This window comes from Ascochyta rabiei, chromosome 21, assembly GCF_004011695.2.
Source record: "Ascochyta rabiei chromosome 21, complete sequence".
NCBI lineage: Eukaryota > Fungi > Ascomycota > Dothideomycetes > Pleosporales > Didymellaceae > Ascochyta > Ascochyta rabiei.
The window spans coordinates 678,842-703,630 of NC_082425.1; the positions used below are offsets into that span (position 1 = coordinate 678,842).

General features: G+C 55.9%; 11 protein-coding genes across 11 annotated transcripts, besides 7 other annotated features; 9 read left to right on the forward strand and 2 right to left on the reverse strand.

Moving 5' to 3' along the window:
- Positions 1–518: 518 nt before the first annotated feature.
- EKO05_0011055 (Peptidylprolyl isomerase) lies at positions 519–1,227 on the forward strand (the record flags this gene model as incomplete). The annotated part of the gene is made up of 4 exons (XM_038943873.1): positions 519–611; positions 697–837; positions 891–997; positions 1,050–1,227. 4 exons carry the CDS (start codon positions 519–521, stop codon positions 1,225–1,227), a joined length of 519 nt encoding a protein of 172 aa, XP_038793311.1.
- A 3,140-nt stretch (positions 1,228–4,367) lies between these two features.
- EKO05_0011056 (uncharacterized protein) lies at positions 4,368–5,792 on the forward strand (the record flags this gene model as incomplete). Its single annotated transcript, XM_038943816.1, has 2 exons — positions 4,368–5,506; positions 5,558–5,792. 2 exons carry the CDS (start codon positions 4,368–4,370, stop codon positions 5,790–5,792), a joined length of 1,374 nt encoding a protein of 457 aa, XP_038793312.1.
- A 1,444-nt stretch (positions 5,793–7,236) lies between these two features.
- Positions 7,237–7,632, forward strand: EKO05_0011057 (uncharacterized protein; the record flags this gene model as incomplete). The annotated part of the gene is made up of 3 exons (XM_038943702.1): positions 7,237–7,273; positions 7,327–7,386; positions 7,436–7,632. 3 exons carry the CDS (start codon positions 7,237–7,239, stop codon positions 7,630–7,632), a joined length of 294 nt encoding a protein of 97 aa, XP_038793313.1.
- Positions 7,633–10,520: 2,888 nt separating this feature from the next.
- Positions 10,521–10,546: a tandem repeat.
- A 2,097-nt stretch (positions 10,547–12,643) lies between these two features.
- EKO05_0011058 (uncharacterized protein) lies at positions 12,644–13,864 on the forward strand (the record flags this gene model as incomplete). The annotated part of the gene is made up of 1 exon (XM_038947389.1): positions 12,644–13,864. The coding sequence occupies one exon, from the start codon at positions 12,644–12,646 to the stop codon at positions 13,862–13,864; it is 1,221 nt and encodes a 406-aa protein (XP_038793314.1).
- Positions 12,682–12,729: a tandem repeat.
- Positions 13,046–13,230: a tandem repeat.
- Positions 13,316–13,386: a tandem repeat.
- Positions 13,865–14,033: 169 nt separating the features above from the next.
- On the reverse strand, positions 14,034–14,865 carry EKO05_0011059 (uncharacterized protein; the record flags this gene model as incomplete). Its single annotated transcript, XM_038943865.1, has 2 exons — positions 14,034–14,695; positions 14,763–14,865. 2 exons carry the CDS (start codon positions 14,863–14,865, stop codon positions 14,034–14,036), a joined length of 765 nt encoding a protein of 254 aa, XP_038793315.1.
- Positions 14,866–14,956: a tandem repeat.
- Positions 14,957–15,248: 292 nt separating this feature from the next.
- Positions 15,249–17,823, forward strand: EKO05_0011060 (uncharacterized protein; the record flags this gene model as incomplete). Its single annotated transcript, XM_038943951.1, has 2 exons — positions 15,249–15,593; positions 15,643–17,823. 2 exons carry the CDS (start codon positions 15,249–15,251, stop codon positions 17,821–17,823), a joined length of 2,526 nt encoding a protein of 841 aa, XP_038793316.1.
- Positions 15,339–15,382: a tandem repeat.
- Positions 17,824–18,263: 440 nt separating the features above from the next.
- Positions 18,264–19,010, forward strand: EKO05_0011061 (uncharacterized protein; the record flags this gene model as incomplete). The annotated part of the gene is made up of 1 exon (XM_038943879.2): positions 18,264–19,010. One exon carries the CDS (start codon positions 18,264–18,266, stop codon positions 19,008–19,010), a length of 747 nt encoding a protein of 248 aa, XP_038793317.2.
- A 347-nt stretch (positions 19,011–19,357) lies between these two features.
- EKO05_0011062 (uncharacterized protein) lies at positions 19,358–19,815 on the forward strand (the record flags this gene model as incomplete). Its single annotated transcript, XM_059637902.1, has 2 exons — positions 19,358–19,652; positions 19,730–19,815. 2 exons carry the CDS (start codon positions 19,358–19,360, stop codon positions 19,813–19,815), a joined length of 381 nt encoding a protein of 126 aa, XP_059493885.1.
- A 566-nt stretch (positions 19,816–20,381) lies between these two features.
- Positions 20,382–21,249, forward strand: EKO05_0011063 (uncharacterized protein; the record flags this gene model as incomplete). The annotated part of the gene is made up of 3 exons (XM_059637903.1): positions 20,382–20,526; positions 20,573–20,924; positions 20,973–21,249. 3 exons carry the CDS (start codon positions 20,382–20,384, stop codon positions 21,247–21,249), a joined length of 774 nt encoding a protein of 257 aa, XP_059493886.1.
- Positions 21,250–21,602: 353 nt separating this feature from the next.
- Positions 21,603–21,659: a tandem repeat.
- A 6-nt stretch (positions 21,660–21,665) lies between these two features.
- EKO05_0011064 (translation initiation factor eIF3 subunit g) lies at positions 21,666–22,616 on the forward strand (the record flags this gene model as incomplete). Its single annotated transcript, XM_038943855.1, has 3 exons — positions 21,666–21,682; positions 21,739–22,514; positions 22,567–22,616. 3 exons carry the CDS (start codon positions 21,666–21,668, stop codon positions 22,614–22,616), a joined length of 843 nt encoding a protein of 280 aa, XP_038793318.1.
- A 619-nt stretch (positions 22,617–23,235) lies between these two features.
- On the reverse strand, positions 23,236–24,311 carry EKO05_0011065 (uncharacterized protein; the record flags this gene model as incomplete). The annotated part of the gene is made up of 2 exons (XM_038943889.1): positions 23,236–23,897; positions 23,993–24,311. The coding sequence occupies 2 exons, from the start codon at positions 24,309–24,311 to the stop codon at positions 23,236–23,238; spliced, it is 981 nt and encodes a 326-aa protein (XP_038793319.1).
- Positions 24,312–24,789: the final 478 nt, after the last annotated feature.

Genomic DNA, 24,789 nt, shown 5'->3' on the forward strand with positions numbered 1-24,789 from the left:
TGCATCGAGCACCAGGACCTTTTGTGTTGCATGATCTTCGAGTGAGGCTGCCGTGGGTGCTTGTTGAAGGTGCTGCCGCGCATGAGGTCGTACAGAGCGAAACTGAAACTGAAGGTACGCCGACGCACGTGTCGCGGGCGCTATACCAGTTGCCACTAGCGTGGCGCGTCACAGGAGCTGCCCCTCACTCTGTCTAACGGGCTTGAATGCGACGTGCAGGCCATTTCAAGCTCACAAGGGACGTTTGACAGCTTCTAGACTTACTGGACCGTCGGCAGCCGTACCGTTCCAGGTGAAACGTCAGTGGTGCTCGTGGAAAAGTTGCCTGGGCGACGCGATTACCCCTCCACAGACATGGCTCCTTTCAGCAGAAATGATGCACAGGTACCCACATGGGCGAAGCTCTTGCCTCTGTTTCGTGCATCAGCAAACGCAAGGGTATAAAGCACCCCTCACCTTGAGCTTTGTTGCCCCTCCATCTTTCCCTCACCCACCCCAACAACACCGAACACATCACAATGTCCAAGTCCCAGGTTTTCTTCGACATCACCGCTGGCGGTCAGCCTCTCGGCCGCATCGTCATGGAGCTCCGTGGTGATGTTGTTCCCAACGTAAGTTTCTGCTGCCTTCCGTTACCCCGCCATACGGAAAAGTTGGCAATTGACATCGAATGCCTGCTGACAATCCGAAACACAGACCGCTGAGAACTTCCGCGCTCTCTGCACCGGTGAGAAGGGTACCGGTCGCAGCGGCAAGCCCCTCCACTTCAAGGGCGCTTCCTTCCACCGTGTCATCCCCCAGTTCATGCTCCAGGGTGGTGACTTCACTGCCGGTAACGTGAGTACCTCAATGCCTTCAACCAATTCGAGGACGGAGCTAACAGCCTGCAGGGCACTGGTGGTGAGTCCATCTACGGCGAGAAGTTCAGGGACGAGAACTTCACCCTGAAGCACACCGGCCCCGGTATCCTCTCCATGGCCAACGCCGGCCCCAACACGTAAGGCACACCACCTCTAACCGCCCTGCCCCTTGCTAACTCTCGTTGTTAGCAACGGCTCCCAGTTCTTCATCTGCACCGAGAAGACCTCGTGGTTGGACGGCAAGCACGTCGTCTTCGGCTCCGTTGTCGATGGTCTTGACGTTGTCAAGAAGGTCGAATCCTACGGTTCCTCCAGCGGTGCCACCAAGGCCAAGATCGTCATTGCCGACTGCGGTCAGCTTGCTTAGATGCTTGCACGGACGCGAGATGGACAAAAGCATTTGAACAATAGGTCGAAAAGTTTCGACACAAAAGTGAGCGGGACCTAGCATGGCTTCGGTGCCAGAACGACCCAAGGATACACGACAGTGGCTGGAACGGAGTAAAACCATTGTATCTACATAACGAGGCAATGATACTGATGACTTCGCCAATGTTGTATTCCACTCTTCTTGCTCGACGCTGTGACGTTCTCGACACTAACCGTTTGGTAAGCTTGATGTTCATCTAGACAGACCATTTGATTGGCAAACCTGTATTTCCAGCTCTTGGTTTGCAGCTGTACCCACCGTTGCCGTGCAAGACAGCTATATGCAAGATGACCCGCTCTTGCCATGATCAGTTGGCTACGCGAGCCACCGAACTCCCGACTCTCATGCCTACTCGTCGCTGCCCATAATCGAGCCGTTGTAGCTCTCAGGCGTACATGGACATGGAGAATCTGTCCGGAGACTCGATCTATGGAATACTGTGGTCTCGAGTCAGTGACTGGCATAAGGCTGAGCCTGTATAGGACACAGCTCCGTCTCAGCGATAGTCACCGCCAGGCTGATCGTTGTACGGCTACTGGTTCCTGCGTAAGAGGTCCAGAGTCAGCAGTCTTATTTATGAAGATCATCGATCAAGTGTTCAGTGTCTAGTAGGCAGTCTAGCGACACAGGAGATACGATGAGAACCACGGGACGAGGGGGACACAGGCCTTTGCAAGACTTTGTGGGTGCCTGTGTTGAGTTCTGGCGGATGTGCAAGATGTTATTTGTGCCTACGAGAGAGAGCAACTGAGAGGATGCCTAATAAAACTGGTCTGATCGATCTTCACTGGCCGATTTACGTGTGTGTGTGTCAGCGAACTTTCCAATCCTGGTCCTCGGGGATATGAGGCGAGTGTATGCTAGGCTAGGCCTCCAAGGACCGACCATGAGCGTTTGCGAGCCGATTGCGCTTCTAGGCTTCCATTGCAGCCTCACAACTGAGCCTAGTTGGACATTTGCTCCGAGCCGTTGTGATGAGTTGTCAGATGAGCGGAGGCAAATGTCGCCCGTTCACTCTACATGAGCATGTCCGGAAGCACCACGTCAAGGATGATCGATTATGACACAAGGCGTGGGACTGCTGAATTGGAGTGGCTTCTCCACAATCTGTTCTTTGTGCACCTTGTTCCGTTCGTCGGTGCCTACAGCCTACATTGCAGAGACTAAAGCGTGATGGCTCAGTCATGACCTTACTGGGCGTGCGGAGGTAAGCCTTGGGCATCTCTACAGCAGTAGCCTGCGAGATGAACAGTGCGCGGGGAGGATGAGTGGTTCTGATTGAGTAACAGAGACGCTTCCAAGTGGTCAACATGAACGCAGTATCTAATCGTCAAGCCGCGTGTGGTGTCGTGTCAACCAGTGCCTATCTGCAAGCTGTCATTATGTGAGCCGATCGGTCGAAGTGTAAGACATGCACTTACGTGCATTCTTGTGCGTCTGAAGGTCTTGATCTGCGCTCCGGATGGTTTGGGGGAGGCGAAGATGAGGCGGGGAAGAGGCAAAGACCCGGGGGAGAGGATCAGACATATTGAATGACGATTTCAGATTCTCGAACCGAACAGAAAGGCCATAGCCCTGACAGAACGTGTTCCCACCGAAGTGCATATGCTAGTCGTCTAGTTTGGTATTTGGACTTTGAAGCCGCACGTCTAGTGTTGTCGTAGCTGCCATCCTTTTGGGAGCAACACGTACCTTCCCTTGATTGGTCCAACACCATGCACAACGAGGCAGTTCCTGGAGATGTAGATCACAGCGGACTCCAGATTGAGCTTCAGGGGAACATACGTTTAAATGACTCGCAGTACCAAGCTGTTGGAATAGTGGAGTTGCCGTCGGGTTCGGTGTTGTACATAGTCACGTGCACGTCTGTGGTTCTAAGCGGGCGCCTCCGAACTCCTAGCAGGTACTTTTGTTTGTGATCGGACTAGTTGAACATCAGATGCTGGTGTCATTGGACTTCACATAGTTGACTCGTGTCTAGTTATGGCGAAGGTGACAGCGCTGGAAGAGGATGGATGTCCGCTTCTAGTTCGATGCTGGAAGACAGCCACAACAGCCCTACCACTTGTTAAGGGGCAGTCGCGCGATTCCGATCGTCGCAGAGAGGTCGACTGCAACACATGCCGTCACAGTGGGGTGCCTTGTGTGGAATGTCGGTCCACGAAGTTCACGAGGGTCTGCTCATCGTCTGCTGACTGCCGGGATAGCCCGTCATAACGAAAAGGGACCGCGGGCACGTGGAACTGATCGGCCATGGGAGCGTCCCGCTCTTCGGCGTCCCGCCTTGCGCGGTTCGTAGCGGACGATGGACTGGGGAGCCTGGCGGATAAGGCGGTATTGCTGCGCGCTGAAGCAGTCGCTGTTGCAGAACGCCGCTCGCTGTACGTCGCTGAGTGTCGCCGAGTGAGCAGTTATGGCAACCCCATGGCTTCTGTACGCTCTAGCAGCCTTAGATGTGGTGCCACCTCCGCGGACTGCAAAGAGGTGTGCTGAGCGTTGCGCGAGGTGACAAGCTGATGAATCTGGCGGCTGGCAGGCCGCAAATGATTCGTTAGCTGCAAGGGAGGCTGGGGGCCAGGCAAGTCAGCGGGTCTGGCCTTCACACGACGGCGTGCTCCTGCGTCTCGGATTCGCTGCAGTGTGCATCTTCGTGCAGGCCAAGAAGATGGTGGTTGCAGTGACTGCAGTGATTGCATTGGGGTGCAGGCATCTTCGCTGGCAGCGATCGGGATGCTAGAAGAAGGATCGCCGGCAGCAGGAATCCTTCAACGAGTGCTCTAGGCGACCACGACAGCACCCCACGTCCGTATTGCTGCGCCTGTTTTCTCGTTGCATGCCTACGCAAAGCCTCGAACTCCTGTTAATCCCATTCGGTCCCTGCTTCCGCGCCCCGTGCCAGGTCACCCTTCCATGCGTTGTCTCTGGTCACTGCGCCATCTTTATCCCGGGCAGTCCTACATATACGCTGTGCGATACATTGCTGCGCATGCTCAATAAGCATCACAATCTGCATTAACAAGGAGTCCTTTTTGTTTTGTTCATTCTGTTACTTGCGGACTATACCACACCGGCGCAACATGTCGCGAAACGTGCATTGGCGTCAACACCAGTCAAGCAATAGCACGCACTCCGGCCGTAGTGCAGACAGCGACCACTCGTACGAGACCGCACCGACTGAATACAGCGACAGGCGGCCGTCTCTGGCGCATAGCGAGACATGCCACGCACGAGTAGAAGGTCGTCAAGATTATTTCTCAAACCAAGATGATCACAACAAGTACTCGCAGCCAGCGCGTAGTTCTGTTGACACATATGCGTCTACATCACAAGAAGACCTCGCAGACGACATGGATGACATGCCAGAGTACCACGTACCGCAACACCATCACGAACCGCTACCCACCGACGCCATTCCTACAACACCCCGCGACTTCGCTGAACTGTTCCCTACTACCAAACGCATATCGATACGTCACGACGATGCAACAATAGACGGGAACATGAACTTGAGGGTAGATACGCAGGTGGAGGAACGTCACCATAAGAAGCAGAACTACACTCTGTATCATCTGCGCATGCAAGACCTACGTACTCGTGATTTCTCTCTGCGCCGTTACTGCAGAGAATCTGGTCGAGAGGTCTGCCATTCAATACGGAAGTACCAAACCCCGCCTCCGGAAAAGCGGCCAGTATTGCAGCGTGCGAGTACAGCCCTCGCGAGTTTGGTCCACAAGTCTGAGACCCGCCCCTTAACTGCGACCAGCCTTAAACGCTCGGACTCTGGGTACGAGTCGGTGCGGGACGATGTAGATGACGCCGACGAGGACGATGTAGAAGAGGTGTCACGTCCCCAGAATGCAGGCTACTTCAAGGGTCGTGCGCTGTTGCCTACTAATACCCTCAAGCTGGAGTTCTCCAACTACGCACATCTCGAGGTCAAAAGAAGAGGTGCCAAATCGCACAAGAAATATGTCTTTGAGCATTGGGGTCATGACTATTCCTGGAAACGCATAGTTAAGAAAGAACGTGAACAGGAGACAGTATCTTACTATCTCGTCCGTGACGACAACGAGAAGGAGCCACTCGCTCATATTTGCCCTGTTCGATTGACACAGGCTGAGGCGCGTGAGGAGGCAGCGCGTGGAGGATGGGTCCCCCCTTCCTATCTGCGCATCACTGACGAGAAGATCTTGCATTCTGATACGGATATCGCAGAGTAAGTGAAAGACGGTAGATTGGCTGAGATCACGGCTAATCACATATCCAGTGTTGTGGTTGCTACTGGCCTTATGGCCCTTGTAGACGACTGTATCAAGCGCCGGTTCTCCTCCAAGCAAAGTGCGCAGTTACACATCCCGCTCATTCGGAGTGCTTCACTGAAGATGAACATGGAATACATTGGTCCCAAACGGCTTATTGATGAGATGTTCAGTCGGAACACTCGCGTCGGGAGCCCAAGCAAACAACCGTCAGCGTTACGCCGTACCTCTGTCCAGGCTTAGTTTTCCTCTACTGGGAACAATGTTTGATTATCGGGATCTGCCCCGCTGGCGGGAGACCCGCTTGCTCGGTAAACTGCAGTACATGATTTTCTTTCCGCTGTCAGACTTAATCTGTTGGGTTAGCGGGGATGCAGCTTCCTGTCATCCCCTGTGACGTTAGTAGTACACGGCGAGTTTGGACTCATGCATTTGGCCGGAGTTCTGAAGCTCGATTACGCATGGTGGTCTGCCATCGTTTGCTTCATTGGGTTGCCTTCCCCTTGGAAGCTTGGAACGTCACCGCTTTTGGTTCAATCACTCCTCATCGGTCATTACTTGGATACTTCTTGGATCCATTGCATGTCATAATCCGCACTATCGGTATGAATAACGACAAGGGCCACATGCTCTATCAATGAACTCAATCGCCATCACATTTGGTTAAATCCTTTGCCTAAGGCCCACTGACCGCAAAAGGTAAGTATGCTCGCACGTCCTGCTCTCGTTGGCTGCCCTACAATTGCTTCACGATCGCTCTGTTGTCATCTGGCTGGAGTATTGTGCCACACGGAGTACAAAGGCAGGTACCCGTTCAGAAGTTTTTGGCCATGTGATTGTGATACCGCCACTTCAGGAAATGCATGCCAAGACAACACTACAAACGAGTGACTCCACTATGACAGTGCGCACTAACTCGCTAGCAAACATCGGGCTCAATTGTCCTTTTGTGCTGACGCCTTTCCCACCGCCTGACGATTCATAATGAGAATCAAGGCAAAGAGCCCTGCATGTTTACGGGATTTCTGCTAGTGCTATCACAGCCGTAGAATCTTCACTCCTGATATGGTCACAATGCACGCCTAGAGCGCACGGTGAGCTGGCTCGCTTGACACTAAATGTTGCCTCGCAGCATGTGGGTACCGATACGTTTCTTGGGCGAAAGTTTCAGCTTTCGAATGATTGTTCCAGCCATGCATACGGCTATCAAGCAAATACATCACATCATACTGTATGTGGTAGTCTTTGCAACAATTCAGCCTCGTTGTTATTCCTCCATAGTAGGTCCATCATACGGTAGGGTCGACAATCCGTGTCTTTGCCGTCACGCCTATTCTCGGCCCGCTTAGAACACAATGGCCTAACTTTGGTGCCAGAGTATCGGGTCTCATGCAAAAAACATAATTGGAGCGACGGGACCTCACAGTCGGGCGCGGCTTCCCACATCTTATTGTATCCTATCTGACGCTGATGTTAGAGGGAGCATGACTTACGTTACGGGTGTTTGCATTTGTTCGTTGCCGTCCAGCTCTCCTTCTTCATGACCTCTTATTCTGTTCAACGCACACTCTACAGTATAAAACCCCGTGGCTACGAACTCAAACCATCCTCCACTGCACTTCTCAACAACCACCGTTCAGCTTCTGTTTACTCACCATCAGCTCGATTTCTAAGCAACATCTGCAACATGGCGCAAAGCCAGCCTTGGACCCATCGACTCAGGGGTAAGTTCGCTTCGCTTTCCCGACCGACTGAGTTGCTGAATTGATTTTTACAGAACACTGTCAAGCCAGGCAGCTTGGGGAGATCCAGTACCAGGATGTATCTGATCGTCGAGGTTTGTAGTCCTCTGCGATTCATGAGATTCAGCACTAACAAAAGCACAGGTGGCCGCACTGCTTGGTCCACCATTGCTGTGGTGAACGGTAGCCAGTACCCAGCTCGCTTTTGGTACGATGGAGCTTTCATGGAACAAGCGAAGGAGGATGCTGCTGAGATAGCATTGCGCAAGCTCACCGGATGTGTCGATCAAAATTCCCAACCTCCGCCTGCGAGCCAATACGGACGAGCACTTGCTGCGTAGTCAAGGTTTTTCTTTGGGTAACCTGATATTCCAGGCGATGGTGTTTAGGTTGACTTTTGTGCGGAGTTGGTATTGGAAAGTATCATGGAAGCGGGAACGGTGGCGCTGGTTTTTGGAATCTTTGCTTCAATACTGTCTTTCATTTTCATCTATCGACACGAGGCCTTTGCGCTGGTGTGAAGGAGAAAAATAGAGGAACCATCGGCTACGAAAGCAAGTGGCAGGCGCTACTTCGGGCTCTGCCATGCATGGAAAGTTTCCAGACCTTGTCCTAAGCTAGCGAGTTCTCTGACCATGGAATCAAGAGATAGTTCCTCACGACGTACCATCGCTTCACTCTCACACTTGCTTCTTCTCGTTGCGAATCTGCCATGGCTTCTGTTTGCACGCTGATTGCGATATCCGTGTATCCCGCCCTCACTCAATCTGGCCTATCTTTTCACTCGCGTGTATCCACTAGTCGCGCTCAAAGCGCATCAAATGATGTGCCAACGCTTTCTAAACCAGGAAGGCATGTGCAATATGAGACTTCATGCACCTAAATCGTAGCAGCGGGTGCAGTGGCGCAATGGGAGCCGATCGGCATATCTGCCCCGGAGGCCATTCCTCATGAGCACTTTCCGAAACGTATGCGTAAACACCTTCGGGATTCTCAAGCGTAGCTACACGGCTCAATCTATCAGATCCACACGGATGTACTGTACACTACCGCCTCCTCTCTAACCTGCGGACAGGAAAATCCACAGACGATATCTACAAGTAGAACTGAAAGGTCCTTCCTGTTGCTTCCATCTCCACCCCTGGTTCAGTTCCCCAATCGCAGTCAGTCGCAATTCAAAAATAACCCTCTCTGGCGCTCCAGTGAGGGGTATTCCCACTGCACGTCGTCACTTGTGGGCTATGGCGGAGCTCCAACTGCGAACTCGACAGGGATTACTCCAATATCGCTGCACGTTCCGTCTAACAGTAATGACAGCTGGTAATGACACAGAGCTTCAGTGTCACGGAGCAGTTGTTGTGGATATCATCGGCATATACGATTCGTTTCTTTGTTGGAGTGGGCCTGCACCATCAACTGGGTTTGATGCAGAACATGCCAGAGACCACGAAAAGACGACGTGATGGGTTCGATCAACCATACCGAGGCGCAGTACTTAGCTACTGTAGCTGGAGTACGCAGCACGTCTTGCACGTAAGCAGGGCTTGCGTGCACAAGTATCTCTCGATAGCCCCCTGAAATGCTCCGCACGGCACGTTTGCCGCTCGGCAGCGAGCAGCATGTTTGTGTTCTCGCAACAAGAGTGTCAAGCTCATTCTCCGCATGCTATGGATGGATAATCTGTTGACGCTACAAGTTAGAACAAGACTGATGCAGCAGCTCTTGACGCGGGTAGGCGTCTTTGCAAAGGCCGAGACTTCGACGGGGCACCTGATTGCAGTGCTTGCTTGCCACAAGACCCACTCCGGTCCACGAACTGCTTACTCTCAGCTGCTGAGCCTAGTGTCGGCCAGGAAAGTGGACAGATTACCAAGGTGCATCTTGAACTGGAGTCCGGCATGCATGTGAGAACGGCCTACAGTGGAAGCTGCATGAATCACGGTCACTTCGAAAGAGCTTCACGCCAGATTTGTACAAATTTGGGCAAATCTACAAATCTCGGGAAGAATGCGAACTACTGCAAACGGCGACTTGCGTACCGGCACTATAGATTGTGTCAGCTTGGCGCGGGCTCCGAAGCCCTTCATAAATGGCGACAGCTACGATCCAGTACGTAACGACGACAGCAGCACACCTTGGCTCTTCCGCGGCCTGGTGTGCGCCGCCCACTACGGGGTGGAAGCTCCCAGTCCGAGTAGCCAAAGGAAATCCACAGACAACATTAGCAATGGCAAAGTCAAGTTTCTCTCTGCACACGTAGAGCCTGCGTGTCAAACGGGAGGATTTCGTTTTTACGCCTGCGCATCTACAACATGTGTCCGACTTGCTCATTCGTCATAGCCACTTCGTAATCCGGGTTTTGAACACGCGCCGAAAGCTCTTCCTTGACGAGCTAAAGTGAAGCTGGTCTGAACCACCATCAAGCTGGCCGCAACGAGCCGGCTGATGCACCCCAAGGTGCTCCATCATCCTTTGGTTCTTTGCGCGCAATCGTTGCGAATATCCTCACATCAGGATCAAGGTACATGGGACGCACTCGTTCCGGGACTGCGCTGTATTGCTACCCAAGAGCGCTAACGTGCAAAAGACTGGCGGATCTCAAAGTGCGTGCGGCGAGGCTTAGGCACTGTCACGCTTCAGACACTTATGAGGATCTACCGAGCCAATTTGGCACTCCTTCAACCCCAGATGGTCTCTGCGATTAACAGTATAGTCTTTGGCCTTCGAGGATCTACCCTACAACATATCTAGTGGCGAAACATGATTGGCCGTCTCCATGTGTCGAAATACATGCAATAGAGTTGCCGGGCTGATGACAGCTTATAGCTGTTCCACTATTCTGGCTTCTTATAAGTGTCGCACATCGGCATACTAGAATTTCCAGACACACCACAGCAGCCACGCAAGCATCATACAGCGCAGTGGAGTACCTTGGCGAACTGGAAGTGGAAACAGATATACGCAAACAATCGGCCGCAATTGCGACGTCCATCTGATGTCAAACAGAGATCGTAGTCAGATCGACCGCACTTTGAGCCATTAAGTGTATTGCATCAACTTCCGTCTGATGCACCGCACTCTGCGTTTGGCATTGATCATTGAATTTGCTTTGAGTATGCCTCTTCCTTGCTGCCATGAGTGGGCACGACCGACCCCTCTGGAATTGTAACCTCGCACTGACGCAACCGCACATGGCCCTTTTCAATGTAGCTGATACATTCCTTGAGGTCACACCACACCGACACACCACACCACTGCTGCCCCGGAGTTGTTTAAAACATCATGTTTAAGACCGGGCGACGTTCAGACTCGATCGGAAGGCTCGAAGTGAGTGGATGATGCTCCCAGCCTCAAGGGGATGCAACACGCTTCGGAAAGGTATGGGGGGAGCGCTTCGAATTGGCAGACGAATCGCTCAGCTCTACGAGAAAACCTAGTCCTGTCAACTGACGCCTGGGCAAGAATACATCGAAGTGGAATGCGTGAGATGCTGACTTACTGTCTGTCAATACCGCTGTCCACTTGGATTACCTACACAATTCCTCGTTTTCCAATTGCACAGCCTAGCAAGACTCTAACGGGTGCAGTTCCTACCGTTCATGTTTTTACCTAGAGTCCATTAGGCCGGGGATTAGATGGATCAAGGGCATACCCTTCAGAACGTTTGTCAGAACGCTCATCAGGGCCATAGCAGTCCGAGAGTGTATGGGCAAACGAAACCATTGGGGATTACGTAGAGACGAAGAGCCTTTCGCGCCTGTCGCATTCGGATAGCACGGATGCTCCCAGGTTCCGACTGGAGCGACATTGGTTGTTGCATGTCGCTCATGTGCGTGCCCAGCTCCACATTGTCACTGCCATCGTTTTTGTATCGAGAAAAAGTATTCGACGCGAATACACAACCGCAACACGCTGCCAGCACGCCGGCAGAAGCCAGACGCCCTTGGCACATGATGGATACACTGGAGCACTCATCCGTGCAAAGAACATGTTCGACGCTGCGATCGGCTGTGTCTAAGCACGCGCTAGACAGCTCGTAGTGTGGCACCGAACAGACCTTAAAGTCAGGGTTTGACAAGACGGGCCTGCCAAACTCTGCCAACAAAAGGATAACGAGACAGGATTCGAGCAAGGTGAGTCTCCCATGGCTAGGTATGCCGCAAGGGACCCATCCGGTAAACTGTCCGATACCACGACAAAGCGCCCGCCTGCGCAGTGGCCTCCTTCAGACCCTTGCCCGCTAGGATCGCTGCGCGCCGCACGCTTGCAGCATCGAGACCGTACACTGGGAACGCGATGGAGAACGCGAAAGCGAGTGCTTGATGCTCGCAACGTCGTGACGAAGACACGATGCCGCTGTCAAGAATCCAACAAGCTGCAGTCCACGTCTGAGCCGGACCCGAGTTGGGTGCGATGTCGAAGAAGACGACGGGTTTCGCACGACATGCAGTCGCTGCCTCCTGAGCCAACCGGAGCGAAGTCCCAAGAAAGAGGCTTCGGTGCGGGCCGACTGAGGCGTGCTTCACCGCCCATTGTGTCGGATCAAGTGACTGCGCATGGCCAAGGACTCTGCATCGGAGAAAAAAAGCAGCTCTCGACTCGGCCGGACGGTTGAGGTTACGTTTCACAGAAGCTTACTTCCAGCGTCCTGCATGTGAGGAGGTGGGGTGGGCAAGACATGGACATGAGCAGTTTACCCTGTAGCGGTGACGGTGTTGCACGGACGGACAGTGTCTCCACCGGGCCTCGCTACTCAAGCGTCCCAGGAACTATCTCGACAATGTCTCCACCGGGCCTCGCTACTCAAGCGTCCCAGGAACTATCCCGCGGCCAGAGTCGCCAGACGTAGAGCGGGATGATTGGGCTCGTAAGATGTCGTGGACTCGTCCCGTGATAGTAGGGACCCTTTCTCTTCTCTTCTCTTCCCAGGCTCAGGTAAGTGAGTGAGCTGCAAGCGTTCGCTAGTGAGGCTCAGCACAGCAAGCCATCTAGAGACGGCTGTTGTGGCTGTCCTTGCAATCACCAGGCTACCTACAGCCGCGACAGCCGACACTCTCTTCCAGCCCGAAGCTACAGGATCTTGAGACTTGTTGGAGCAAGCGCACGCAGAGACAAGGCGCAGCAAGGAAGCAGCCCAGGGTCCCCCTCCACTAGGCAAGGTGCAAATCGTTGCAAGTGCATCGACAGCATCGCAATACCTCCACTCGACGTCTTCTCTTGCCACGCAAGCGCCTGGACAGGACCTGCAGTAGCAGTCCCTCACCCCGATTGACCCTCATCAAGCCTGTCACCCACACACGCCCAGCAGCCTTCCACGCCTCCAACACCGCTCTCTCCTGCATCATACACACGATGCAACAGAATCCCAGCACCGCAGAACATCACCGCCAACGCCACGTCACGCCCCGTCACGTCACGACACGACACGACACGTCGCGATTGAGTAGGGGAGTAGCTGACAGCGGGCGGGCACGACGGGCACTAGCAGTTCGGTCCCAAACTGCGAACCCCCCGGCCGCCGCGACCGACGGCAGGGCAACCCCAGAACACAGGCCGCCAACCAACGGCAGCGCTGTGGGGATCCGTGAGGGACCGAAGAAAGCCGGTGCGCGGGCCAGCCTCCTGCCAGTCTCGCTGCTGGGGATAGGGGGACTTGGAGGGAAGATTTCGTTGTGCGTACTGGTCTCGCTGCATGCGCTGGGAGGGGAGGGGGTGGGTGGATGGATGGATGGAGGGAGCATGTCGTGTATACGATTTACGTCACATCACTTCAAGACGGTGCCATTCCATGCGCTTGAATTCACTTCACCTCACCTCACTTCCCTTCCCTTCCCTTCCCGTCATTCCACCTCCACCCTTCCCTTCCTGTCATTCCACCTTCACCCTTCCCTTCCCGTCATTCCACCTTCACCCTTCCCTTCCCGTCATTCCACCTTCACCCAGTCCATCTCAGTAAACACCAGCATCATGACCTCAACCCCACCCCAAGCCCGCCTCGCCGACGTCGCCACCGCCACCACCCTCCACACGTCGCGCAAACACACCGCACTCCACTGCACCGCCCTCGCCTTCGTACACGCACAGCGACACAACGCCTCGCTCGACACTCGCATGGACTTTGCCGCGCTGCGCTCCCTCGCCGCACCCCACTTCTCCCACACCTTCGGCCCCGCGTACGCCGTGTCGTGCGCGCCCAAGCTGCAGGGCGCCTTCACCCTCGACGGGCTGCTGGCGCACTTGGGCGCCATGGTGCCGCTGCTGGAGGGGTGGGAGGTCGAGGTGACAGGCTGTGTGGTGGATGAGGTGGGGGAGCGTGTTGTCGTGAGAGCGAGTTACTACATGCGCGTTCGAGGTGCGAGGGAGACGGTGGAGAATGAGGTCGTGTGGTGGTTGGAGCTTGAGGAGAGCTTGCCTGGGAGTGCGATTGGGAAGGAGGAGGTGGGTGGTGGGTGGAGGGTTACGAGGAGTACCGAGATGGTGGATGCTGGGGCGGCGGGGAGGATTAGGGAGTTGATGGCGGGGAACAAGGGGGAGGAGGTGGTGCGGAGGGACTCGGCGTTGGTTGCTGCTTAGTGCGTGGTTGTGGCTGCTTGGTGCGTGTGTGTGTGCAAGGCGCGAGGGTCGTAAGTCATGGTGGTATGGGAGGAATCTAGGTCTATGCTGCCCAAACGCCAAAGTCGCTCGCCCCACCCAATGCTGTATCCTGTGTCGTCACGTCGTGGAGTGCTTCATGGTCGATGGACTACGCCGCGTCCTTGGGCTCCGTGTCGGCGCGCCAGCTGCACGTCTTGCCGGCCTTCTTCCACAGCGCCTGCCTCTCGCGGAAGACGGCGGCAGCCCAGGCCTGGATCTCTGGGCTCTGGATCTTCTGCGAGACCCACGTGAACTCGCCCAGATCCGTCTCGCACTTTTGGCTCCGCTCGTACTCGAGCATCTGCAGCAGCAGCTCCATCTTGTCGATGTCGTGCACGAACAGGCTCTCTGCTGTCTCGCTGTCCTCGTACTCCTGCCAGATCTGGCGCACGTCCTGGCCGTTGAGGCCGCCGTTGAACTTGCCGAGCAGGTTGGTGCAGATGTAGTCCATCGTCTCTGACTCGCGACGGCTCTTCTCCTCCTTGGACACGGGGTCGACGGGGGTGATGTCGCCGACGAGCGACTCGGCCATGTCGTGGATCAGGGCCATGCGACAGCACCTCAGCATGTCCAGCTTGGCGCTGATCGACTGCGGAGCCATCATGGTGAGGATGCTCATGCGGTACATGTGGTCCGAGATGCTCTCACAGCCGTCGATGCCGAAGCGGCGCCAGCCTGCGCGCTTGGTGGTCTTGAGGCGCTCGAGCAGGTGGAAGAAGGGGACGGGCGAGTCGGTGCTCTCGGGGTAGCCGTGTTCGATGTCTGCGAGGACTGCCGGGGGGGTTAGTAGGGAGCGGACGTGCGGCATACAGAGGACGCCGCGTGCCTCATGACATACCGCTCTGGACCGTCCAGCGGGTCTGCTTGACTTGGTGCGCGCCCAGCTGCCCCGCGGTGGGCTCGGCGACGCCATTGGTCTGGCTGCTTTCGTCGACCGCCATGGTGGAGGACGTGGAGGGAGTGGAGAGGCGGTGGCGGCGGTGGTGGCGGCGGCGGTGGTGGCGGCGGCGGTGGCGGTGGCGGTGGCGGTGGAGCGTTGGGTCGGTGTCAAGTACGGGCGTCTTGCACGGAAAGTGGTGTTGGTCGAGTGCGGGATGTTCACGGCGGAGAAAACATGGCGCTTGTCGCAGGGCAACGGCAGCGATAGGGATGGTGGCCCGTGTCTCTGTCCGTGTTGCCGCGGTCGTCGTTAGGCGTGGACCCTGACCCTGACCCGTTTGGTTGCACGACCACGACGGAAGGCGACAGATGCATTGCAGCCGCACCCGCACTGCGCTGCTAACTGCGAAGAGACGCGGCCTATGTCGCCCTCCGCCCTGACGCCATGCCCAACCCCAATCCGACCGCGCAACCCTCCCATGCCGTCGCTTCGACGCGCCTCGCCCATGCGCGCAGCTTGTCCGTCAAAACAAACACAGCCACAGCGACAGCGACAGCCACAGCGACAGCGACAGCGACCAAGCTGCCTGCGAACCCGCTCCCCGCTCCAGACATCCGCTTGTTTGTGACCAACCTGCGCTTGCTGGACTTGGACTTGCGCCACGATTGGCCAAACATCACGACTCAATCCTTCTCCGCCAAGAACGCAGACCAGAAGCAGCGCATCAGCGGCGCCGAGTGGGCCCTCTTCCGTCTGTTCGAGATCTGGGACCCCAACGAGGCTGCACAGGTGCGTCTGGACACACATCAGATGGAGGGCATGCTGAACCTCGTGACAGAAACTGCGCCCCTTCTTCCCACCCCTCGAGCCGCTGCAGTCCCTGAACCTCCGCGCCGCCCTCTACCGATGGCTGAACGAACTGAAGAAGAACGGCGTCCTAGGCCGCGAGTCGGTCCTGCGCAAGACCATGCTCGACGAGTGCAAGGGCGACAAGTTCTTCGAGATCCTGGCCCTGTTCTCTGCTGCAGTCCTCAAAAAGGTGCTGCCTTCAAGAGCTGGGAACCACAGGAACGCGGCCGTTGCGCGGAAACTGGCAACCGCGTCCACCCTGTCAAGTGACGCCCAGCGCTCCCTGCTCCCGCTTGCCATTGCCCACAAAGCTGCACTCGTCAATCTCCTGCGCCGCAAGGACGAGCAAAGGCTGAAGTTCTCCGAGTTCGAGAAAACGCTTGACGCAAAGGCAAAGGACATCAACAAGCGCATTCGCAGATGCGTGGACACGCCAAGAGCAAGGAGACCAGCAGTGCCGCAGAGGGAAGCCGACGCCATCAAGCGGCAGCTCGCAGACAACTGGATTGGCAACCAGAAGTGGCTCGGCGTCATGCTGCATGGCGACCAGGTGCAAGCTGGTGATGCCTTCTTGAGCAATCAATTCGACAAACTCTGGCATCTGGTAGAGCGCGGGAGAAAGCTGCAAGACGCAGCGCCTGAAGCGGGACTGCTAGACAATCTACAATCAAGGGTCCAACAACAGCAGAACAGACTACAGCAATGGAAGGCCTTCCATGCAGAGCTACGCAGTGACGCCGCCAAACACGCAGCAACAAACCACAACGCACCAGCCCCTGCGAAGAATTTCAAGTTTGAAAGCCACATCCAGCACCAGCTGCCCCCATCCAAACAAGTCAAGAGCTGCGTAGTGAAGCGACCAGCATTGCGATCGAGCTATCTGGACATCTTGACCGACATGGACTCGGAGCTGTCGCGTGTCTCACAGTCAAAGCCTCAGCAGGCGTTTACTTCCACTCGCCGGCGACGTACGTCATCAGCTGCCCCTGCTCGTTCTCCAGTCCAGACGAAAAATCTCTTCTATTACAACCAGACAGCACAGGCGCCACCGAGTCCAGCCTGGCAGACGGAGCCAAAGACGCTTGTCAACGAGCCCAAGACGCTCGTGAGGGAGCAGAAGGCTCTTTTCGAAGGCCTGTCTAGCAACGCAGACATGCATCCGCAGCGACGGGCGTTCGTAAAAGCGACACCCACTGATTATGATGCAACTCTGGTGGATCGGCTGTCCAGTTTGCGCATCGCTGCGCCCAAGTCGCCGGCCACCCAGTCTCCTGTTCGTCGGCGCTTCCAGCCTGAGCCAGAGTCGGAGCCCACACCAACAGCAGTGGCTCACAATGCTCGTGCAGCGTCATCATCCCCGTTACCTTCAGAGGGCTCGCCGGTACCTTCGCAGGCAACGCCTTTCTCAGAGTCATCGCCTACCGAATCTCCCGCACCTTCTTTCGAACGCTCAGCTCCTGTCTTAGAGGCCCCCAACCTGGGTCCAGAAGAGGCGCTTGCTGATCAGATCATTACGTCGATTGGTAACGCGACTCCATCGCCCGTGAAGAAGCCTCAACCTCGCATGTCCATGTCTCTCGTGGAGCGCACGCGCATGACTCTCTCTCGAACACCATCCTTTGAACCCGTGCCCGAATCGCCAGACGACCTCCCCATCGCTCCACCGACGGTGCTTCCCTCGGCCAACGATGTTGGGGTGAGCAATGTCACGACGCTTCTGGAACGCACACGTCTGAGCATGGCCACCATGTCTAATCGACCCCGTGCCTCCCTCGCCCCTTCGCAAGAGACTGCCAGAAAGCAAAACCCAAAGTCGAGATCATCACTCTTCCCCGTCAACCAGTTTGATACGCCACGCACTCGCAAGTCGTTTGAAGCCATCGAGGAAGTGGGGAGCAGTGAAAAGACACCCAAAGAAGATCTGCTGGCAGGAGACATTGACTACGACCGCGTGTTTAAGAGTCGTCCACGTATCGCTACGAGTCCGATCTTCAGCCCTGAGAAGTTCGGTGGGAACTGCGATGAGGATGCTGAAGACGACGCGTATGAGGAGGAAATCACCGGAATCGATCTAGGAGACGTGGATCAGAGTGACAACGAAGACAACGAAGGATTTACGCAGAGCTGGGCAGACAGTCCAAGTCGACGCGCAGGGAAGGTCAACTACTGACGTCCAACCCCATGCTTAGGATTGGGACAGCAATGTGATATGCTACGGCTTACGCAGCGTTCAATTGGGGAAAGACTCTCGCATTATATGAATGATTTGGGAAACCCACCGCTGAAGTAGTGGCATAGCATTCAATCTTGTGGGTGCTAACCAAAAACATATCCCTCTATCAACTGATCATTACCATATGTACCCACAAGGGCTTGCAGCATGACTCATCTCTCGCCTTCCAGTTCCGGATGGTACAATGCGACAACCACAACCAATGTGTACTCTGCCTGACTTATGTTAATGCCGAGTTATTGTGAGGACAGCGTGTTCTTTAGCTTCGATTGCGCCATAAACTTGCCATGGCACGCTTGATGACTGCCCAACTCTTGGTGGCATAAACATATACAATTCGAGGTCAACAACACAGCCAGTCCGCAAATCGCGACAAGATGGCTGCAAATCATGTCCCGACAACGTACAAGTTCATCCGCGTCCCTCGGACGTCCGCGCGCTTCGCAGAACTGGTCACCAAATTCCGCATCACACGTCTCGCCGCTCTAGAAACGGACCCAGCCAGCTTCGTCTCCCAACACGCCACCGAGCGCGCCCTACCTCTCGAAATTTGGACCAAACGCTTTTCTCGCGACGCGACGATTCTCATCTGCGTAGCCAGCAACGACACCACCCCCCTCGACGATGAAACTGCCTTGATCGAGGGAGAATGGGCCGGCTTCGCCGCACTGCGCGGCCCGCTGAAATACGAAGACTACTACTTCTCCCCAGACATGAACCTTGCCATCCCCGAGAATCCACAGACCGAGGCAAGATGGTATCTATACGACCTATACACAAAACCCTTACACCGAGGACGCGGCCTAGCTAAAAAACTCGTCAACACATGCACTGAGCTAGCCATAGAGAGTACCAGAACTCTTCGTTCACTGCCTCTCGATAACGACGCTTCTTTGCAGAAAGCCCGCATCTTGCTCTTTATGAACCCCAAGAATGCCTGGCTCGTGCGCATGTATGAGGGCTTTGGTTTTCGCGGCACGGGCAGGGTGACGATGACGGAGGGGTTTAGGGCTGGTGCGTTGCATGAGAGCTTGCCGAGCGATACGGAGAGTACCGAGGAGTTGAGACGGTTTTGGCATACCCGCGTTGGGTTGGCGATGGAGCAGGTGGTGAGTGTTGGTTAGGGGGGTCGCAAATCAGGCGAGAAGCTCTCGTGTTGCAGAGAAAGTTCGGCTACAAGCCAACAGTCCTTGACAATACAAGAGGTGTTTATTGCTATCCTTTAAGGTATTTGCAACCTCTAACAATACTACAAGACTTTAGCGACTTCTCTTAGATCTGAATGCAGCACAATTAACGCGAAAGGCCTCCAGCAGTACCTTTGAGGGCCTGCCGCTGACAATGTAGCTAGCTTCTTCTGCAACGCGAGAGAGAGGGTGGTGCGTGCAGTGGCAAGGGACAATGTTTCGAGGTTGACGTGTGGGTCTTGAGAGTATGGTATGAGATCCTCTAGAATAGGAGAGCCTCTACAATGCTGTTGACAAGGCGCTTACCTCTAGGCATTCTCGCTCGTGGGTGGCTAGTGCTACCAAACAAGGTAGTCGCGATTTGTGACCACAACGGTGCGCCAGACTTCCCTTTCCAAGTTATGACTGCCCCAGTGTCAGCCAGTGCAACCGTGCTCCACGCTGTGAACGATTTTAAAGGCAATCTCGAACCTCACCTACCCCAGCATCTATCATTCGGTAAACCTCCTCATCAGCTGCCTACAACCTCATTTTTACAGCCCCTCTTCTCCGCTTCTGCGGACGATAACCTTCATCAATGTCAGTGACGGCCTTCATTCTGATCATCACCATGCCTACAAGCTCGAGAATGAGGTCAGTACTAAGTGTCAAAGCAGCTCCGCTACCTTACCGCCACCACGTTCGCCCTCCATACCATCTCAACCTGTGGCCCTTGCCTGCCCGTACAGCGGCGACCCTATAGCCTTCCCATTGTTTACGAGTCGTTCAGTCTGGATCCGTCTGCTAGGCCCAGACCCAGCCTAGGCAGGGTACGGACCTCACCCTCGTTCCCGCGCGTCGACCCATATTCCTTCAGAAGCACCCCCAGGCGAAGCACTGGCACAAGCACACCCAGAACAGGTGAATCGGGACGCAAACGAACCCTCGCCGAGCGCATTGCAGACCTTGACGCAGCACCTCCTCTCGACAAGGGCCCGTGGCACAAGGATAGTGCGTTTTACTCGCCCAACAAGACGTGGAAGGAGATTGGCGACGACTGTCGAGCGTGGGAGGCCCTGAAACAAAAAGACAAAGAGACCAAACGTCTCAATCGTCAACTCGACGGCTCGCGATCCCGGTCAAGTTCCATCACACCAAACACGTCCAGAGTCAACTCTTTCCGGAGCCTCGGTTCGGCCACTCAGCTCAACTCGACCAGCCGTGTCCATTCGTTGAAATATTCAGAGACTGGGAGTACTGTCAGCTCGGTCCCGTCTTCCACCTCCGGCAGGTCGACTCGATTCCAAGAGGTAGACACAGCCAACGAAGATGATCGAATCCATGAGAGACATGAAGCACAGGAGCAACAGTCACGAAAGCCTGAATCTGGAAAGGACTGCAAACAAGATACTACACCGCATGGAGGACAAGGCCAGCGAGGATTCTTTGGAAGGCACAAGGGCAAGAATATTGGGTATGGTCTCGCGATATCGTTGAGCTCAGATGTTAACGATGTGCAGCGAACGCCCGAGCAATCTACGGCCCGAATCGGTGTCTCGACGTGATAAGTTTCGCTCCAGCTTCCTCACGAAAGACTGGCGCCGCCATCGTCGAACACAATCCAACGAGCAAATCGTATCTACACTGCACTTCGGCGAAGGAGGACTCTCGGATGGCTGCCTACGAGCACCTGCTTGTCATCACTGAAGATCTGCTACACCGTCTGATGGATACGGAGGGGATCACGAGCAGTGGCTGGCTACCATCGACACCCCAGTCACAACATGCGGCAACGTACCATGCTGCCAGTGTCAGTGGAAGCGCAGCAGGCAGTGTGTCGGCCAGCAGAAGGAGCAGCGCCACGCCCCAAGAGTCTGACGAGCCCGTTTACTTGTCGTGACCCTACTTACGGAGATATAGGATGATCATGCCGCCACCTGAGCGCTTCGCGAACGTCTTGCACACGCCTCACTCATCCCATCATATCCCAAGACCTCCTATGGGTGCCAACGTACCGGCACTCGTGCGTGGTAACAGTGATACAGCGTTTGGCAGCAACACTCCACATCTACCTCCGCAGGTCATTCCACGTACGGCGAGCGACGTGATGATACAGCAGCCTCAGCCAGTGCAGGCGGGGCAGTATACGGGTCCTCGTTACGGACGCGTGCAGTGGAAGCTAGGATCGGAGAGTTGATAGTTGGATGCTATATGGGATTGCGGTGGTCTTTGGTGTCTTGTGCTTCTCCGTTCTCGCACCCTAGTTCCTCAAACAAACACATCCCGACTCTTACTCGTAGGCCTCGTCATCCGGAACCTCGATTAGATGCTTGTGAATAGGGCTGCTGAGACATGAGTGCGTGACTCAGACTTGGTCCTGGTTCACGTTGTTTGGGTTTCGTTCGCGGTGAGTCGAAGGACAGGGGCGCTAGGCGGCGCTAAATATTGCATCGCACATTTCTTGCCCCACCCACCACTCCATCTTTGAATCGCGGCAGCACACACGACGACCAAGGCACGAGGAGCATCCACACGCACGACCCCGCTCCTACACACACATACACACACACACACACACACACACATACACATCACACACCACACACAGCAGCCATGTCTCGCGTAGCAGGGTGAGTGCTGCACACATGCTCTCAACCCCACGCAATCCACTGACGAGAATCTGCAGCCGCACCGACTGGGCCGAAGAGGAGGACGAGAACGACCTCGCGCTCCCCCAGCAGCAGGTGACCAAGAACAAGGACGGAACCGAGACGATTGTATCCTACCGCATCAACGAGGACGGCAAGAAGGTCAAGACGACGCGCCGCATCAAGAAGAGTGTCATCAAGCAGGTGGTCAACCCCCGCGTGGCCGAGCGCAAGGCATGGGCAAAATTCGGCCAGGAGAAGGGCAAGCCCGCGGGCCCGCAGACGGACACCGTCTCGGTCGCTGAGAACATACTCTTCCGCCCACAAGCCAACTGGAAGGCGTCGACAGAAGACAAGGGCGATGAGGAAAAGAAGAAGCTCGAGCTCAAGAACGCAAAGATCAAGTGCCGTATCTGCTCCGGCGACCACTTCACAACAAAGTGCCCCTTCAAGGACACCATGGCCCCCGAGGGCGCCGACGCGCCCGCCGACATGCCCGACGATGCGCCTGGCGGCAGCGGCGGGCTGGGTGCCGGCAGCGGTGGCTACGTGCCCCCGCACATGCGCGGCAAGATGGGCGGCGGCGAGAAGATGGGCGGCAAGTTTGACCGCGACGACAGCGCGACACTGCGCGTGACCAACGTCAGCGAGATGGCCGAGGAGCAGGATCTGCGCGACATGTTCAGCCGCTACGGTCACGTCACAAGAGTCTTCCTGGCCAAGGACCGCGAGACAGGGCGAGCCAAGGGCTTTGCTTTTATCAGCTACGCAGACCGGTCGGACGCTGCCAAGGCGTGCGAGAAGATGGACGGCTGTAAGTTTTTGTTTCCATATTTTCTTTCACTTCTGCTAACACAACGTTCCAGTCGGTTTCGGCCATCTCATCCTGCGTGTTGAGTTCGCCAAGAAGGCCTAAGTGCTTTGCGAGGAAAAGGACTGGCAAGTACTTTGCGAGAAAGGGAGGAAAAAAAACTGGCATTTGTGGAGATGTCAGGGTATCTTGGGAATGCATGGGCTCTGCTGGCATTTTTTTTCTTCTTCTCACTTTCTCTCTATTGACCTAGTTCGAACGGGGTAGATATGGGCTTCGAACATGCACGACAGAATTGACAGAACTGACCTGACTGGCTGTGGCCGTGGAGCCTGGGGCTACAGAGAGTAATGCAATCATGACGACTTCCACATGTATCATCTACCGTCTGTTCCCTCCAGTCCTGTGGGCGAGACGTACGTAGCTCAGCCATGTGTGTGGGGACATGGCGTGCCGTGTGAACTCGGCCCGGCACGAGTTTTGGTCATGGTGGGGGGTGAGATCACGACTATGAAGAAGGGGAGCTCACGCAGACATGACTCGTTGTTTTGGTCTGTATCCATAGCTATATGCCAGCACAGCGTAGGGGTGATGCTGGATGCGTGTCTACTATGCACAGGATGCACGCGGCCATGATAGGACGGGTGGATGGCATGACGAAGGCGAGGATGGAGAAACAAGGAGACGGAGATGAACAAGACGCAGGACACGACCGAATCTACATCTACACCATGCCCCAGAGCGGGGTGGGCATGGGACTGCACATGGGACGGCCACCGCTGCGCATCTTGGCCTCCTGGATGCCAATGTACGCCTCCCGTCGCGCAGGGGAGCCGACGGTGACGGACCACGTGGTCAGGCCGTAGTAGACGCCGATGTGGTGGACGAGCCAGCGGCCAAAGGTGCCACCGTTGTCGCCCTCGGGCGTCTCGAACAGCATGAGTTCGCGCTTGAGCTGGGCGCTCGCGCCGTCGTGGTCGTGCGTCTGCCCGTTGCGCCCCACAAAGACTATCTCCTCGTCCTCGCTGTCCAAGTCGGCGGGCAGGCCGTCGGCTTCGGCAGCGCGCGCGCTGGCTTCCCACTCGCTGACGAAGCGGCGCACTTCGCCTTCTAGGTCCATCAGCAGGCCCTTTGCGCCGCGGCTGCGCTTGAGCTTCTCGCGCAGCTCCTTGGGCACGACCCCGGGCGTCGTGGGCTTGTTGGCGACGGTCCGGCTCGCGTTCTTCTCGGCTACGCTGGCGTCGTGGCGCTTGGTCGACTGGCGCTTCAGGCCAGCGTCCCACAGCGGCGCAAGGTAGTAAGGGACGTTGCGCACGCGGTAGGTAGGGTGGACCTCCCAGTCCTGGGGAGCGGGAGGCTCGGCGTGAGGGTTGTTCAGGAGACGGTCTGGGGAGGGTTAGGCATGGCAATGAGACTGCTGGTGGTGGCGATGGTGGTTTGCATCGTGGTAGGGTTCATGTCAGCATCACTCAAGAACGTACCATTCTCCCACCTCTGCCTGCGCCGGCTGCCCTCCTTGCCCTTGAGCAGAGCCTCGCGCCTTTTCAGGCTGTCTCGACGAATCGGCTCCTTGCGGCGATAGACGGTATGCACCTGCGAGGTGGTGGCCGGCGCAGGGCGGGCCGGCGCATCGAGCTCATCGAGGGGGATGTCAAAGGCAACCGAGGTGTCCGGGACGCTGACGGCAGGCGCAGAGATGGCGACAGAGCCCATGGCTGCCGTTGCCTGCTCGGTCCATGCCTCAATGTCTATGGGCTGGGGAGCCGCAGCTTGGGGAGCCAGGTCGTCGGTGATGGCCATGGTGGCGCTGGGGGCGCGATTGTGCGATAAGAGAGCTGACGAGGGAACGAGCTGTGCAAAGAAAGGGGGGCTCAGCAGAGAGCGTGCCTGGTAATCTGGGAGAGACGCCTTGTAGTCTGGGAGAGACGCGAGCAGAGAGTGGCCGGGGCAGCAGCCGCTGGAGAGACGTGGACGGGTCGACGACGTGATGTCCTCCGCGATAGGAGGGTGTGGCGTGTAGTCATGCACGTCATTGCAGCCAATCAGCGCACAACCTGGGGCGTACCCTGTCCGCGGATCATCGGTGAATCACGACGAGAGTCACGTCCACATCCGTGACTGTGCACGTAGCATGTGAAGTCCACCACACACCACATGGTACGTGTCTCGGGGAGGGCACAGGTCAGTGAGGTCGTGGCTATCTTTTCGGCCAAGACGAACCAGTGATGAAGTGAGAACCTGGATGCTGATTCATGTAGAAGCACAAACAAGACTGCTG